Source organism: Charadrius vociferus, unplaced genomic scaffold (assembly GCF_000708025.1).
Source record: "Charadrius vociferus isolate BGI_N301 unplaced genomic scaffold, ASM70802v2 scaffold213, whole genome shotgun sequence".
NCBI classification, from domain to species: domain Eukaryota; kingdom Metazoa; phylum Chordata; class Aves; order Charadriiformes; family Charadriidae; genus Charadrius; species Charadrius vociferus.
This window is the reverse complement of record NW_009647828.1, coordinates 1331544-1349788: the sequence shown is the minus strand read 5'-3', so window position 1 is coordinate 1349788 and position 18245 is coordinate 1331544. Positions and strand designations below refer to the sequence as shown.

Genomic DNA, 18245 nt, shown 5'->3' with positions numbered 1-18245 from the left:
GTTGGTTCTGCAAACGCCTGCAAGGAGCCCACTGCTGCCTCAGAGCTGATGTAGGTAAAAAATATTTTGGGAGGGAGAACAGAGATGCAGAGAGTGGGAGCAACTTAGCGTGTCAGTTAAAAGTGGGGATCAACTGGGAACAGTCTCAACTTCACAAGTGAACCTGAGCTCCAGTGGTGCAGCTTTGCTGATGGAGTGAGGAACCCACGTCCAAGAGCTGGTGGGGAGGGAGGCTGCTTTGTATGAGAACCTCACAAACATCACTGCAGGTCACCTGAACTGCAGGGACAAGCTTCAGCCTGTTCCCTGTAGGATTGCACTTGATCCTACAGCCAAAGTCTAGGTCCAGAGACGTTCGGCTTTGGAGAATTCTGCAGGTGGCTGTTTCACTGGTATGTGGCTATCTAAAGTCCTGGTGACTGTGGTGTGGCTTTCTGACCTCTTTCCTTGAGATGGGAATAAATGAACGTACACAGAACTGCTTTTTCAAATGCCACAACCGCTTGTGTCTGGGTAAATACTCACTTGTAGGAGCCCAAGGCAAATATGATGTCTTCACTATAATAAAAATTATCTACTACTTCTAGCTGTGGACCCTCCTAAACTATACTTTACTTTACTTTACTTTACCCCAAACATCAGTGCGTGTGACAAGTGACGCTGTGAACATGAGAGTCTCCTCATTTGTAACTGCTGCTGCTGGCCTGTAATCACCTGCTGTTGCATCTGCCCGAAAGCACTTTTAACCTCGGAAACTCGCATGATTTTGCGTTCTGTATTTAAAAGTTATTTTCAGTTTTTCGAGTGTGTCTCTAGCTTGAGTAATAATAAAAAGCTGCATTTTGCATATATGTAAAATGAACTAGAATCAACTTTCTGGTGGCAGTAAAAATACTCTTTTCCAAAGATGTTAGTGAATTTTAACTCTTTGGTTTTAAAAGCTTTTTTTGTTTGTTTGTTTGCAGGGGGCACCACTGGAAGAACCTTTATGGGGTCCTAATGATATGCAGGTGGACGATTTACTTATGATAATTAAGGTAGGAAGAAGCATTGTTAATTTTGGCATCTTGGCATTTTGACCTCTCCTTGAAATAAAGTCGCGCTTACCGGTGGCCAGCCAGTCACTGCTCTATTTTAGAGTTCAGTATACAACGATGGCACTATGGGCCAGCACAAGGCCAAGGCATTAACTTGTTGTGTTAAAGTGTCCCTTTAAACACATGGGGAAGGGAAATCTTATTTAAGAACTACCTGGGAATGTAACTAAGTGCAAAAAATCCAACTTCCTTCCCCCGAAGGATAATAAGGTCTCTGTTCGTGCAGAGTTGGAAGGGACATGACTCTTATTTGAGAGCACTCAGCACAGGGATTTTTTTGTTCTGCTGAAACGTAGTGGTAGAGAAGGAATTCAGGTTCTAACTTGCCATCTCAAAAAAAAAAACCCAACCCTAAAAATATATTTTATTAGTTTATTTTCATCATCTTGAGCTTCTGTGGAAAGCTGGTCTATCTCCAAATGTGCCAAGAGAGTACTCAATTCTTGATTAATGAAATGGAGGAAAATCCCTGATGTTAAAAGCACTAATCTACTGGACAAACTTGGAAAAGAAAATAAAAATGTATGCAGAGTTAGATGTATTTATAAGCAGTTTTGATGATACTTTAATATCTGGATTCTTGTCTTGCTGGGTCGTTTCTGCCACGGGTGTTGTGCTCAGAAGCATCATCAGGGTGGTGCAATGGTCGCTGCTGGTCTCTGCCTCCTGTTGCAGGCGGAAAGAGGGTCTTCACTGTAGTCACCAAATAGACTCCTAAATGTGAGTAGACCTTTCGCCTTGCAGTCAAAAAAACCCAGGAGGGCAGGAGCAGAGAGCAAATGATTTGTGATGCAAAAGCCATCTTGACTTTACGCAGGCAAGAGAACACTACACCTTTCCAGGCTTTGCTCTACGCATTCTCATAACATTTCAATTTACAAGCTTGTAAATGTGGTAGAGCTGTCTCAGAGTTCCCACCAAAATAACAAACCTCTGCAACGTGCAAATACCCTCAATATAGCAAAATTGGATGCCCTGCTTTGGAGCCCACTGAGATGTTTGGTGAGACCAACATCATGGACAGTATCTTATTCTTGCATTTATTTGGACTGTGAGCGACTAAGAAAGTATCATAGGTGAACGTGGGGCATGTTATGTCTATCGTACTTTAACACAGGCTTTGCTTTATATTGCAGTTGGCATTTACACTTCTTCTTACGGTGGATTTAGTGGTTTGGTTGGTGTTTGGTGTTGGCAGATAGTTTACTGGCTGAGTTGGTGGAGGGAGAGGGGGAAATTCAAGCTGTAACAAGAGCAAATTCTTTTAATACAGGTTTATGGTTTTCAAATGCATTTGTACTTTTTGTTTGGCTTGTGATAAGGTGCACTACTGTGGAATTTGCTTGGAGCAGGGATTTGCATGAATTATTGTTTCTTACAAAATGAACATCTGTGCGAGGCTTCTTCCTGTGCTCCACGGTACCAGAGCACCCATTAGAAGGATGTGTGTGCCCGGATGCAGTGGTCAGCAAAAGCCAAATGCTTGGGGGAAGGAAAAATGGAGTGGTAGAATCAAAGATGCTACAATCAAGGGGAAAACTCAGTCTGGGCTGTGTGACGGCATCTGGATGTGTGTGTTTATTTTATGTGCTGACTTCTTTCCTTCTCATCCCAACGCAATTTTTTAAAAAGTAACATCCTCCTGTTAGGAAAAACTTGGGACAATTGTAGTTGGCCTCTTGCAGAATTCAGTTTTGTAGTTAGGAAGCATAGTGCCATCAGTCGCAGGAGCTGCTGATTGAAACAGTGTGGACCAAAAATACACAGTAGATTGGAGTAAACAATCATTGTGGATAGTCTCTTGATTCTGCACTTAAAGCATTTCATTTGGAGGGTTTCACGTTCTCGTAGAGACATCTTTCTGTAAATCGCTAATTAAGCAAATTAGCTACAGTGTCATCAGTCTGGCTACAAAAAAACAAGAAGCTGATGTTATGAAGAAACCTTCAAGCTGCAGACTCAAATTATCCAATATTTAAAATTATGATGTCTCATAGGAATGGGAAGAGTGATGAAAGAATCACTTGAAGTTTGGGTCACTTCAAGACAGGTTTCACATAGAAAGGCAGGTTTTTTGTTTTACTCAAAATTCTACACGGATACTAAACCTCTCATTCTCACAATCTGACTAAACTTCATGGCATTAAATAATTTGCTTGTGATCCTTTATTTTCTTTTTGTAGACAATAGAAAAGGCTGAGGTAAACATCAGGATGTTCATCTAAAATACTTTGTGTAATGTACTTATTTTCTCAAAAGTTGGTTTTGATAGTGCAAAATGAGGAGGAGAATTTCTTTGTTTACTGAAATAAATCACCGTGACACAAAGCATCAGGTATAGGTGTGAGCAATGAGACGGGTGGGGCATTAGTGGTCCCACCATTCTTGTGTATGGTCCTGGGCTGGGAAGAGCGCTGGTGTGTGTTGAAAGCAATAGGAGTAAGGTGTATAATGAGATGGAAACATAGCATTGTGTTGCAACATGTGTATTTGAGTATGCAAAATGTTGCCAGATACACTGATTAATAATAACCAGCTGATGCAGATACCATTCAGGCTGTGTGTGTGTGTCCTGGCACCAGTGGGTTTTTTGAGTGTGTTACAGTTGTGCATATGGTTGGAGGTAAGTACAGGCTTACAGCAAGCTACTCAGAAGGGCAGAAAACGATCCAGGCGTGAAGGTGACAGTCATATCAATACTGGTGCAGTGCTGAGCTGAGTGCCACATTTTGTTGAGAGGGTGAGTACTAAAACCATGTATCTTATTTCAACAAAGTCCATCTGAAGCCATTCGCCTCCTTCAGACCATCCATATCCTTCCATGTGCCTTTTCCAGCTGCATAGCCAACATCTTTTGGGAGGTGGGAGCCAAGCCGATGTGCCGTTTGGATTTGCAGAAGGGCTTGACGCGTGTGGTTTCCTTCTCACCAGTTCCAGCAGTGCCGATCACTGAGCTGATGTTTTCAGTGCTACCCGCAATAACTGAAAGATCTTTCCTGTGATATAAGAGTCGGTAATTGTGGTTGGCTCGTTCCTCTGGTATGCATTCCGGTATTAACTTGAAATTTAATTTGTCGTTGGAGTGCTGCTGCTGCATGGCTCCATCCCCTCCAGCCATTCCCTCCAGTTTGAAGCCACTGACTGCTGCAGAGGTCAGACCCCACACCCTCTCTCAGGAGCTGGTCTTAAGGATTGCTCTTCAAAAAAGTGCATTGGTGCCGTAGCTTGATCTTCTCACTGAGTGCGTACAGTTGTGAGCAAACTGCAAGAGAAGCGAAGAGGAGGCAACGGGTCAGGACCCATCCCAGTCCTGCACTGGTTCACCCTGGTGGCTTTTGCATTGGATGATGATCAAGCCAAGAATTGTTTTTTCCCCCACTTGGAAGATTTGCTCCTGTAGTTTTGGTTGAGCTGTAGACCTTCTTGAACATTTAAAGATTGCTGTCAAATTTTGGCATTTGTTGATGTGAAGGCTGACCATTGGAGGGCTTTTTGGAAACAGATGTTGCCCTGAGACCAGAGATCACAAATTAATGGTGCTCCTAATTCCCATAGGCACTTCTTCCCACGTCTTTCCTATGAAGCTTCAAACTTCTACATGGAATTTGACATCACCGATGTGAGCTGACTTGGCCTGCTGCATGCTAAAAATACCCTGGGATTTGTATGAACTGTTTCACAAACCATCAGTACTAACACAAACCTCCAGCATTTGGCTGTTGAAGCTGACTGCAGTCTGGGGATGTGAAGGAGACAACTGCTTACAGAAACCACACCAGGCAGCATGTTGGGACTTGCAACCCGTGCCTGGAGCTGCAGTGGATAAATAAACACATCCACCCTCCGTCTTATTTCTGACAACTACCTCCCTGAATAGTAATTTATTTTTTTTTCAGTAGCTTGTTCTGCAAGCTGGTTTCCTCTTGCAGGTGTTTAGGAAGACCTCATTTTATGTTAGTTTGGTGTTACTGTCAGTGCACAGACATCGTTTGGTCTTCTGTCCTTCTGAGACGTGATTTTTCTTGAAATTCAGTCCTGAAGAAGTGATACCAGCAACTGATGTACCTGTCACCTGAGTCAGACAGGAAACTGCACCAAATGGGTGGTTGCCTCAAAAATACGTTGCCAGCCCTTGTTCTGCAGGGTGTAGCAACCACAGCTTCAGCTTTCAGGAGGGTTGCAGCTGTGGTCTGCAGCCTGGGTTCAGGTTTTTAGTGCTGTTTACTTGCTAAATTTTGAGGGCTTCCTTAATATCATCAAGCAGTGATCAAGCAGTGCTAATTACAGCTAAACACACTTACTGCTAACACTGGTGGACCTGAATCTATAGGAACAATGTTTTTCATGTTGATGGCTTCAAACACATCTCTGCTTCGATTATATTTGGTCCTGTGAAAGGATTGAGTTGATCCACATCTCCTTCAAAACAATAGATCCTTCACATTGGGCAGATAACATATTAGGCAATTTAAATGATTAAAAGTAGTCAAAATGGATCTTTTTCTGAGCAAGTAATACTTACTAGCTTCAGCCAAACCTGCCTTGCTCTGGCTGATTGTGTAACAGATGTGACCGCATGTTCCTTGCCACTGGAGAGTTTATCTACTCCTGGTCAGAACAATCAGAGAAGATGACAAGTCAAGGAAGTAAAGATGTGGACGGGACAATGTTCGGGCTCCTTTGTCATCGCTGGAAGCCGGGAAGTGCCTCTGAAGGATGGAGTGGTGCAGGGTCGCCTTTGTTTTCAATTGACAGTGCCCATTCCTGATTTTTCACAGAATTCACAGAATTCACAGAATGGTTAGGGTTGGAAGGGACCTCTGGAGATCATCTAGTCCAACCCTCCTGCCAGAGCAGGGTCGCCTACAGCACGTTACACAGGACAGCGTCCAGGCGGGTTTTGAATGTCTCCAGAGTGGGAGACTCCACCACCTCTCTGGGCAGCCTGTTCCAGTGCTCCACTACCCTCAAAGTAAAGAAGTTCCTCCTCATGTTAAGATGGAACTTCCTATGTTCAAGTTTATGCCCATTACCCCTCGTCCTATCACTGGGCGCCACTGAAAAAAGACTACTCCCATCCCCCTGACATCCTCCCATTAAGTATTTGCATGTATTAATAAGATCCCCCCTCAATCTTCTTTTCTCTAGAGACTCTAGAGAGATTCTCTAGAGATTTCAGGGCATCCTTCATGCTAATGTTAGCTTTTCATGCCCCCATCCTCACCATTTTGTGACAGTGTGTTAACAGAGAAAATCCCTGCTATCAGATGGTGGAAAGCAAACAGAGGAGAACAGATGAAAGGTCTTCAGCAACCCCAACTCTGAGTGGCAGCAGCCTCCCTGTAGCACAGGAGGCTTCCATCAGCGGCTGTGCAGAGGTATTCAAAACCGTGGGTAGACCTGATGGCAGAAATGCCTGGTTAAATAAGAGAAGGAGAAGGAATTTAATCAGGCATACATTGGGGTTGTTGGCAAAGACAAAAGGGCAACTGCTGTAGTGACAATTTTTTCATGGTACCAAATATAGAGGACACTGAAGCTGGAGGGGCCAGAGGAGAACATCTGGTCCCAGCTGATGTAAACCAAAAGCCATGTAATTATGGAACTGCACCCAACAGTTTTCTTGCCCCAAGACCTTACTGTGTGCTGTAAACCACATCCAGGTTTCAGGAATACAGTCGGTCGGCTGGATGCAGGTCAGTGATGGGATTAGACAGGTCAGTGGTTACTAACACCATTAACTTCTCATATCTCCTTTTCCAGAACTCAATTCTCATGATGTTATTTAAGCATTTTTGTCATCCAAATCCTGGAAGTTCCCTGCTGAAAACTAAGCCAAATATATCAATCCTATCAGGTCTTTCCAAGAGCAAAGCATGGAAATCACCTGTCCTCGGGCTGGCACCGTCACCGGTATTTTCCTCTCTCCCTTGACCAGTGACTTTTCCTTTAATATTGCTGTCTAAATCTTCTGTGGCTTATGTAGTGATTAAAAAGAAGAAAAAAAAATTACGTATGCTACAGGAATTTGGCAAGCAACGCGTGGACCTCTCACAGTTCCAGTCAGTGGTTAGACAGATTTGTCATACTTACATTATACACGTGTATGATCTACTTGTGGTGAGGAACAGCTGGTGCTTGGTGAGGGACCTGTTCCCTTTTCACACAGAGTCATTCTGAGGGCAAGCAGATATTTGGAGGTTTTTTGTGTGTGGATATACAAGGGGGGATAAAGCAGGCTGGAATAATTAATTATTCTCTGGGAGAGCAGATTATTAACAAGTGCTGCGATGCTTTACCCATGATGGTCTAAGGTAGACAGGTTTTATGGGGAGCAGTGTCTGGTGGCAGGTAAAGTACTGCAGTTGGGGAGAGACAGACAAGCTTTTGATGCGTAAATCCTCCAGTGTTTAGACAAAATGCCTTATCCGTCTTAGAACTTCAGCCAGTTGCTCTGAGCATCATCCAAATATAACACCACTTTGAGTGAGAGCGAGGACAGTTGGTACCTGTGGAGCTGAGAGAGGTGCTCACTGGGGAAGGAGGTAAATTATTTCCTGGGGAACGTGGAAGGGTTATGTGGGGTCCAAGAAGGAGGACAGTTATACACCATTGCTTAGTGGCAGTGAATTTAATTCCTAAACTTGCTTATTGAATGCGTTTTATAGATACCTATCAAGGTTGATGTGTTTTGCAAGACATACGCCTTTTCTTGTTTATCCCTTTCTCTTTTACCCAGGTACTTCTGCCTAGTGTATGAGTGTAGTGCACGAGGAGGGTGGTGTACTGGGTGAAGTGTACAGTATTTGGGAAAACGAATACTGTAATCCATGGGGTTTTGCTACTGCAGAGAGCATTTGTGGGGATGGGGGCTGAGTGTGAGCAAACGTGGCAGCTTGGCCAGGTTCTGCTTCCATTTGATGTGGTGCATGTGCCTTGGTGAGTAATTCAGCAGAGCTGAGGAGCTCTTTGAAGAGCTGGAGAAAGGGGAAGAGCTCTTTAAAGCAGAATGCTACAGAGATGGAGTTTATACTACAATAAATCTGTGTTTTACCATTGCATGGCTCTTTCGGTTCGCCATTGCAAGGTGCCTTGCTGGTACCACGTGCTGGCTTGAGTGTACCTCCCTTAGCAGATGTTCTTGGCAATCTCAGGTCTTACCTTGAGCTGAGCTTTGAGGAAGCATAAGGTCAAGCTGCTGTAGTTCTAGAGGAAGTTTGTAGGTTATATATTCAACTAGACCTGGTCCTTTAAAAGATTTTTTTTTAAAAAAAACAGTCATGTGATCTGCTTCCAGTCCCATACAGGGGGTTGGAGAGGTCAACAAGGTTGTGTGAACAAGACCATGCCTCTAAGAAAACCAGATACCTAAGTGCGTTAGTTTTTGCAAAAGACCTTGCATTTGAGACAAGCTAGTTCTGAGAATTAAATGCTGCTGTCCCCACCAAATGAGTGGATATTGTGGCATCTAAGCTGACGTTTGAGCTTCTAAGGGCAGGAATGTCTCTGCAGCTGCAGAACATTTGGGTTTAGTTATCGCATGTTACTGTGTGCAGTGTTCCTCCTTGCAGAGAAAAGTTAAGGGGATGTGAGAGCTCTGCAGGGGGAGAGGGAGACGGCTCTGGAACCATAGAATCATAGAACAGTTTGGGTTGGAAGGGACCTTTAAAGGTCATCTAGTCCAACCCTCCTGCAATGAGCAGGGACATCTTCAACTAGATCATGTTGCTCAGAGCCCCATCCAACCTGACCTTGAATGTTTCCAGGGATGGGGCACCTACAGGCTCTCTGGGCAATGTTTCAGTGTTTCACCGCCCTCATCCTAAAAAATTTCTTCCTTCTACCTAGTCTGAATCTACCTTCTTTTAGTTTAAAACCATTACCTTGTCCTATTGCTACAGGCCCTTTTTAAATCTGTCCCCTGGCTCTAGAGATTAGGCAGCTGGAAAAATGATTTGAGTAACTGTTGAAGTTGCGTTCAGTTGTTCAAGAGAACGGTTGGTCAGGATCTGCATTGTGTTGGTGCGTTTTAATCTGTGCAAGAACACTCAGAGAGGTGTGCTCAGTGATGCGCAGGAGGAAGAAGTGATGGGCATTGCGCAGGCGCTCTCCGGGATGCCCGGCGCCTCTCTCCCTTCACCCCAGAGATGAACTCTTAAGTTATAGATGTGATAAGGCAGATGGTGGGACATCATGATGCAGAACAGTGTGAGCTTGAAGGATCTGGAGGAAAAAAGTTAAATATCAGCAAAAGCAAATTATCTGGAAGAGCTGGATCTCTGCCCTTCAGTGCTTCCTCAAACCAGGACATGCAAGTCAGGAATCCCAGCTCCTGCATCTGCACGTGGAGGGCTGCGTGGGGAGTGGTGGCATTGCCTGGATGTTTTCTTCTGAGTCTGCATCTTCAAACGAACATGCAGCTTGAGCTGCTCAGCGAGGATAGGTACTCTGCTTGTGCGCTCTTCCAGATGTCCTCTTAAAGACACCAGTTACAGTCAAAAAAATATTCTGAAACTTGAGTTGCAACAGATCACTGCCTTCAGCTGCAGGGGCACTGACAGTGAACGTCAGGCCACCTCGCTGGCTTGTCACCACTTTTTAAAATACTGCTGTTGAAGAAAGGCAGAGCCCTGGTGCTGCAGCGCCCTGCAGGCACTGGGGTGCAAGAAGACCTCGACACCCATGCTGCTGGTGCTTCTGCCGGAGCTGTCAGAGGCTCAGGTCCGCTGTCTGAGAGCTCAGACACACGTTATGCGTAATGAAGATTTGTTTCCTCAACCAACCAGTGGCAGGAAACAAATTTTCTGCTCTTCAGCTGCCAGCTCAGCCCGTTGGGTTGCAGCAAGGCAGCCCAGCTCCCACTGTGCCCAGCTTGGCTTGGGTGCCAACAGATATCCACAGGCACAAAAGCAAACTGGGAAGCCCCGTGTACCACTGGTTTTGAGCCAGTTTCTTGATGGAAGATCAGCTTTGCTGGGGGATGCTGCCTCATTCTCTTGGTGGCTCCCTCCCCAGTTACACTGTTTTGCTTTGGAGACGAATCTGTTAAGTCCTTTCCCTGAGTACCAGCCAGAGGCTCGATCGAAACCTATTTAATAGCTGTTTCGTTATTTTTATGCGCTTTGAGTAGGGCCTGAAATATATCATTTGGGAAGATGTTCTACTGAGTCGTTGGATGGCAACCCACTTTCTCCTCTGCATTAACTGCTTTAAAACATCTACTCCCTGGGTCAATTTTATTTGCCCTTTAATAAAAACAAGATCATATCTGCTAGACACTAGTTTTTTCATCCCTCAGGCAGGTGTTTAAGAGTTTTCATTGTTTTTAAAGTGGCTGTTTCTGTGCTTTTTGAATGGCTGTGAGCTTGCTGAAGACAATGATTAATCTTTATCAAGTGCTTAATTGAAAATGCTGTTAAAGTGATGTGATGCAGATCGTCACTGGAACACTCAGAATCACCTCTAGTCCACATACTGTGCTTTGAGTATCCCTGCTTTACAAATATAACGAAAGCAGCCCTATAATTTGAGCAGTAGCAGGAAGAGAAGCTCTTCTTTAGTGGTTCACAGTCTTGCTTGTAGTTAAATTACTTTATTTTCTTATACAGCAATCATGATAATTTTAATAAACTTTTCTCAGTCACAGAAGGGATAAATGTTGTGAACTGATTTGCTGGTTCTCTTCACCATAAGCCAGACTTTTCCTTGTAAAAGGAAAAGTACTATTTAACACCTGCCCTCTGCCTTTCAGCATCTCCATTGAGTTGTTTCATCCATACACCTGTTTTTATTAACAGGTTGGGAAAGAAAACCAAGCACTTTTCCTTAGGCATCGGTACTTTCTTCGCTCTGAGCTCATCCCAAGTGCAAAACATCTGCTGTGCAAGCTAAACAGAAAGCAAAAGTAACCAAGGCAAAAGCCTTTCTACGGGATAGCAAAACAAACTGACTTCTGGAAAATGGAAATGTGGCGTTAGTGCTGCCTTGGAGTGAGAGCGGTGGGGATGGCTCCATCTGGCTTCCATAGACATCTACAAAACCTGATGTCAACGTGAATTCCCCTTCGCCGTGATTCTGCTTTTAATTAAAAAGTAGAGCTGTTAAAAAGGACTTACTGAAGAGTTTGGGTAGATTTATGCCTAAATGTTGGTGATTATGATTTCTTTAAATCAGATTCTTTAACTGAGATTCTGAATACGCTTTAAACTCTTCAATCTTAAACAAACCAGGATTTTTAAAAATTAGATGCTCCTTTCCATCCAGCTGTTTTCCCAGCCCTTTTCCTTGATGAGAGCCAAATAGATCTTTTAGATGTTCATGGTGGATAACAGACTGTTAACGCTAATTATGTGTGTGAGGATGACGGGGAGCCGTGGTTACTGGCTACAAGAAACAAGGTCACTGGCTGTGTCTGTCTTCAGGGTACCAGGGACGTGCATGGCACGGGATAGGGTGGTAACTGGGAAGTGCAAGGCTCACAGCAAGACAGCTTTCAGACCCTTTCAGCTGCTGATCGACCATGGTCTTTATTCAGGGCAGAAAAAGTATGGAAGGATTTTCTGATACACAATTTTTTTAACATATATTTGGAGACTTTCATACCACAAGTTTTACATTTTTTTTCTAATCATGCTTTAATATCTGTATTGGGTAAAATGTGCTACTTTTTAAGCATTTATATTGGTGACTTTTATTTTGTGACTAAACCAGTTTTGATGTGAATTGTCCAACTTCTGGGTTCGGGGAGGAGCAAAGTTATTTTTTCTCACCAGCCCACATAGCATTTAATCTGTCTGGAGCACATGGCCACTGTTATACAGAAAACAACACTCTGTCTTTGACAAATTCTTCCCTGCGTGACTTCAGTAGTTAAAGCTGGTTGAAAAGGTTGGCTTGAATCTCTGGTCCAAGGACTCCCATGCTGTAAGCTAAAAGTTGTTTGTGTTTAAAGATGCTGCTTCTATTTTGGTAGGAAAGTATGCATCATCAAGAAGTGTTTCTTCCCACTAGCTGCACACTCATCTCAGAGTACATACAGTTTCCAGAGGGACATCTTATGAAATAACCCACTGAGAGCACAAAGCAGCCACCCCAATCACAGAATCATAGAACGTTTCGGATTGGAAGGGACCTTTAAAGGTCATCTAGTCCACCCCCCTGCAATGAGCAGGGACATCTTCAACTAGATCAGGTTGCTCAGAGCCCTGTCCAACCTGACCTTGAGTGTTCACAGAGATGGGGCATCTACCACCTCTCTGGGAAACCTGTTCTAGTGTTTCACCACTCACATCATAAAAAATTTCTTCCTTCTATCTAATCTGAATTTACCGTCTTTCAGTTTAAAACCATTACCCCTTATCCTATTGCAACAAGCTCTGCTAAAAAGTTTGTCCCCATCTTTCTTATAAGCCCCCATTAAAAGGCTGCAATAAGGTCTTCCTGGAGCCTTCTCTTCTCCAGGCTGAACAACCCCAACTCTCTCAGCCTGTCCTCATAGGAGAGGTGCTCCAGCCCTCTGATCATTTTTGTGGCCCTCCTCTGGACATGCTCCAACAGGTCCATGTCTTTCCTGTGTTGGGGATCTCAGAGCTGGACACAGTACTGCAGGTGGGGTCTCATGAGAGTGGAGTAGAGAGGCAGAATCACCTCCCTCCACCCGCTGATAGTGGGACCGATCTGGATGCTCTCCAAAAGCACTGAGCAAGGTATTGTGCAGCAGAGGTTGGGTCCCATTGAGAGGTTAGTGCCTGATCAGATGGTATTTGAAGAATATTGTTGGCTAAATGAAGTCTGACTTGTTACTGGATAGTAATTTTCATCTTGTACAGTGAAACGTTGGATGCCGTATCTCATCAGTCAAAAAATGACAGGGATATTTTTGTTTAATTTAAATAGGCTGAGATGCAGTGATGACCCACGTTAGCAGGGTCAGGGTGCTGGTGGTTAATTAACCTGTTAGACTTTTGAGGATGTGCCAGGGATATCTGGATGCAGCTGGCATGACTAGGAAAGCACCAAACAAATAGCCATTACCCCTGCATCCAGGGATGTGCCCTTGAACCAAAGTAAGGAAGTTAGCAATGCAGTGAAGAGTGAAGCGATTTCTCCCCTAAAAATTAATGTAATAGGAGCAGGGATGTATGCAGGGACTGAAGAAACACCCGTGCGGTTATGTTTCCATCACTGTCATCGCCTTGCTCACGTGAATCAAGATGAGTTGAGGGGGGAAGGACAGAAAACTCAGTGAGCAGTTGGGCAAACCGTTGTGAAAGCCACAATCTCCACCAGCTGACAGCCTTGATGATCCTGCTCCTCTTATCTCAGCAGCGTACACACTGTCCTTACAAGTATTTCTAGAGGGATTTACAAAGCCGCTGAAGTGATGTAAGTGCTCAGAAGTATTTCAATATCCCGGTAAGTATTTATCTGCAATTAAGGTCTTCTGAAAACATTGTGAAACATGAGCCATCATCTGAGTCCTGCTTCCATTTCTGTCAAACTGGCAAATACCGAGCTTTGATTGTCTCTTGTTCCTATGGATTAGAGCCATCTCCTTTTTTCTTTGCATAGAGGACCCACCAAAGCACCTGGGACTGTGCACGGGCTGTCACAGCCCTGAACAAGCAACATTAAGGCCCATCTCTGCAATTTTCAGGCTAGCCAGTGCCTTTTGTGAGACGGTACCAGCTTTAGTACTTCAAAGAAAGGTGTCAGAAATGCAAAAATGAGCAATTAAGGATTAATCTGCTTGAGAGAATGGGTATCTGCCTCCCCCCTCCTGATTGCGCTGTAAATTAGTGGTTGACTTGAGCACTGTAGTGTAGCTATTTATACCTCGAAGGTTTGAATTATAGCTGTGTAGATTATATCATCCCTTTGTTTAATCCTTTTTCCTTTCTTCTGTCATGCTTTTGACCTCAGTGATTTTCAAAGCAGTCAGATTTGCTTCCTATGGTTTTCTTGTGATGGTATTTGTATCCAGGAAAGGGGAGGAGAATTTAGATGGCTTTTTCTGTACCATTTTATTTTCTCTAATGCTCCCCCTTACTCATTTCCTCATTTGACAGCCCAGTCCTTTTTTTAACCTTTTCAGAGGTTTTCATATTGCAACCTTCATAGCCTGTCTAGGGCTTTTTAATTTCTAGGGCTTCAAAACAGCATGCACAGAGTCAGGGGACAACCTGGATGAAATTGCACCTTAGGGGCTTGAACGCTTCACGAAAAGCTTCAGAAAGGAGATGAGCTGCCATGCACCTGCCTGCTTGTTGGACCTATGCCTCTCCTTCATTCCCCCCCCACCAAGGAACAAGCGATGCGAGGGAGGGTATTGTTGCTATTGGATTTATTGGCTGTGATTTTGCAAATAAATGCTTTATAATCACTTCCTTGCTGCGCCTCGTAGCCAAGAAAGGGAGACATGCAGCGAAGGAAAGACAGGCTGCCTGCTTGTGCTCCAGCTTTCCCTTTGGATTTGCATTTCCTATTTCCAAGACTGCTTTCTTTTAGACCTCTAATAAGTGTTAGAGCATTTAGAACACATATTTATTCTTATAGCTCTCTGTAAGTTGCATCTTAAACAAAAATCCTGAAATTGGCCCCAGGCCAGTGACTGCAGTGGTTGCTGGCTCTTTGCTTGGTCGCTGCAATTTGGATGTTCCCGTACTTCCCATCCAGGAGAAGCCATCAGAAAAATAAAGGGGACAGGAGATGCGGACACGCTGAAGTCAGCTGAATACTTTTAAATATTAGACCATGCTGAAGTGTGGGAAATAACCTTTGCTGCTAATGCGAGCAGATAGTCCCTCGGCAGTGCAAGCTTCCCTCCCATCTCTTCTGAGAGGGGATTCCTACCTGGAGCAGCAGAAACTCTCTTTTTGGCTTTTAAACCCTTGTATAGTAAGATTTTTTATTTGACAAAGTGCCAAGAGGACTTACGTACACGGTTAAATGTTTTAAACAAGAAGGAATGAAGATAGCCAGCCAGCAAAACTCCTGAACATGAGCATAGACCTTTGAAACTTGAAGTTGAGTTGAGCTGGACACCAGCTGCAATGATAATGGAGGCAGCAGGAACACTCGTGTGATGGGAACAGCCTTTAATTACTTGTAATATGACCGAGCTGAATCCATAGCCTTTAAAGAGGGGCTGTTACCTGTTAACATACAAATGTTTAGCACATCAAGCCCAAGAGGGCAGTTCCAGCCATTTGCTGTAATCTTTCCCTGTAACTTCTTTTTTTTATATGCTTCCCAGACTTACCTGGAAATGGAGAACTTGCATTTAAGTTCAAGTTGGTAATGAAGAGAAACCTTAAAAGTGTAGGCTGAGACGGTATTGATTCTTAATTGTCATTTATGTTCCTTTTTGTGTTAGTTGGACAACTCAGAGGCAGGACCCTGAATGGGTAATTATTTTGTTAAAGTTTGAGAATTTCCATTATGATTAAACCCAAAAGAACCATCTTTTTAATAACTTAGAATAGTTAGTACCAACAGCAGGCCATCAAATAGGTGGATCTGAGTGTAAAATTCTGTATTGAAAATTGCTGGGGAAAGGCACTGGCAGATTGGAGTTGACTTTTCCAATCAAGGCTTTCTTTAAGATGTTTTCAGCCAAAGCTGTTGCATTTGTGAGGCTCTTTACTGGTACGTGCTGTAACCACTAGCCTGCTGGACATCTGGGGGTTCGTTTGGCTCTTGCAGCTGTTCCAATTTTTGTGAAAAATAATATTTTTTTGGAGCAGCATTCCAGACCTGGGTCCTTCTTTTTCCAAGCTGCTGCCTGCAATCTGGCCAGCAGTCAGCCTGTCTCTTCCTCGGTGCGTACTCAGTGTATTTATGTGAAGTGGAAGTTACTACCATCTGCAGAAAAGTCGTTGAATAAACCCAGATCCTGCGTCTGAAATGGAGTTAGGAATATTCATCAGGCAAAGCCGGTATCACAGCCTGCATTTTCATATGCCTGGGGAGTGTTGCAAGCAATTAGACTAGTCTGATGGGATGGATCCCTCTCCTCTTTTCCCTTATCCCACCCCTTCTCCTTTTTTTCTCTGCCTTCCTTGCCTCCTACCAAAAAAGGAGGGGAGAAAGGAAAGCAAAGTAGCTTGTATGGATAGAGGGGAGGTGTAATTATGAGCAGTGGGACCAATTTAAAAACGGAAGATTTCAGAGAGACTTAGACTTTCTTTGACATGTTGGGCTTTTTCATGGAGGATAAAAGGAAAATAAATTAATTTATTCCTAAATTTTAATTCCTTTTTGGTATTAATTGGTTTAATTACTATAGTTCATAAATGCACATATGCAGGGGAGAGAAGGGAACTGCAAATTGAAATGAAGAAATTTTCAAAAGGAAAGTCTTGATAGGAAAGGGTTCCTGGCAGTGAGATGTTGTAGGCTGCAGGGAGAAATAATATCCCAAGAGAAGAGGTGGAAACTCCATCGCTTTGGACTTTTATGAGTGAGACTGGATGGAGTAATTTGTGAAGTTCCTCATAGGGAACAGCCTTTTGCTGCGTGGTGGGTAGGACAAGATGATCTAATCGATCTCTTGCCTGTCCAGTTCATATGGTTTTCATTTCCTTCTGCTGAGGGGGGGGGAAGGGAGGTGAACTGGTGAGGAGTCTGGTGGTATTAGGGATTGGTCATTTGTTACAACGTTAATGTTTTTCTGGGCTTTGATTCTGCTACTCCAAAATACTTCAAATTAAAAAGGACATTTTAGCCCTTGCTCTGACTATTTCTAGATGTAGAATGGTGTAACCATCTTAGCGATTATTGCTCTTCAGCTTTCCTGAAACCACAGTTGAGGCATCTCCCAAAATTGTCTTGTGTCAGTAGGGTGTCAGCTCTGGAGCTTAATAACTGAATACTGTTTCACTAAGTTTTGAACAGCTTTTTCTTTGCTTTGGCCCACACAAAATCCTGTATCCTCTTTGCTCCACAGTACAGAGCTCTGAGAATGGGTCAGGATGTAGCTGGCCATGAATGTTTTATTTCCCCTCTCTTCTGACCGTGGTCATCATGGAGGTTGGTGTTGAGAAAACCTTCTGAAGCATGTTAGGATTTGACCTGCTCATAACACTGAATTATGTGGTTAATGGCTCTTGATATGTTGTGGCTGAATCATGGCTTGAAGGTCGCAAGTGATCTACCACCAGTCTTATTTACCTACCAAGGTGTGGGCTGTTTCTATATATGGGAAGAAAAGCAAGGATATATGACTGTGTATGGGTTTCTGAGGAGGAATGGAGAGATCTGGGAATAATTTCATACCTAGTAAGGGTGGCTTTGCAGTCAAGCTATAAATTTCATGATGGAGGAAATGGTTGTAGGACCTGGGAGGAGAGAAGAGATGGAAGGGTGAGCTGTGCATAGCATTTGGGAAGACAATGGTTTAAAGTTTGGTTTAGTGCTAAATGTGAAGGTTGGAGCAGGGAAGATGAGGACTGTAGGGTGTCAGACAGAGGAGCAACTTAAATAGCTTGGATCTGCAGTGTGGTCAAGCAGTGGGATGCTGGGTTTGGGCATTCAACCTAAACCCAGCAGGGCTCTTATGGAAAACCTACACAAGAAAACCTTGTATTTTATTCCCAATGGAAGAAAGATTATTCATTACATCTCTGAAGAGTAGCACTATCTTGCTGCAGTTCCTGACTTCATGTTTCCTTGAAACATTGATGCATATAACCACAGTTTACATGTGTCTGTTTTTAAGGCCATGTGAACTTTAATGTCCATCTTTATTTGGTTCTGTGCTATAAGGCTCATAGCTCCTCATTTCAAGTCTGAGAAATTGAACCACAGATAGTGGGCATGTCCATCTCTGGTGTCCTCTCCTAAGCAAAAGCCTTCAGAAACCTCCCCCAGATCCATGCTCATGAGCAGGACGTGCTAAGAGCACACTCAGCCCCTTACACAAGTGCAAGGTCATGTTTCTGGTGGATCTGTTTTTTTCTCTTGCAAGAGGAGCTGGCTTTTCAGGAGGAAAGGTCTTTTCTCCTTGACAGTGATTTTATTCCCCTAACAACTTTAATTCCTTCTGAATTCTCACAGTTGTGAGGAACAGCAGAAGTTGGATGCTGTGTAATCTCTGCCAGTTTTGCATTCCTCCTCCCAGCATTGATTTATAAATATTTATAAATATTT

General features: G+C 43.6%; 1 protein-coding gene across 1 annotated transcript in view; it reads left to right on the top strand.

Annotated features, from left to right (window-relative positions):
* Window positions 1–971: 971 nt before the first annotated feature.
* The window catches only part of PTPRA (protein tyrosine phosphatase, receptor type, A), a 69762-nt gene continuing 52488 nt past the window's right edge, over window positions 972–18245 (top strand). Inside the window, exon 1 of the mRNA XM_009882497.1 lies at window positions 972–1037. Coding sequence (XP_009880799.1) covers window positions 1005–1037 — 33 coding nt within the window. The 5' untranslated portion in view covers window positions 972–1004. The remainder of the gene's footprint in view (window positions 1038–18245) is intronic.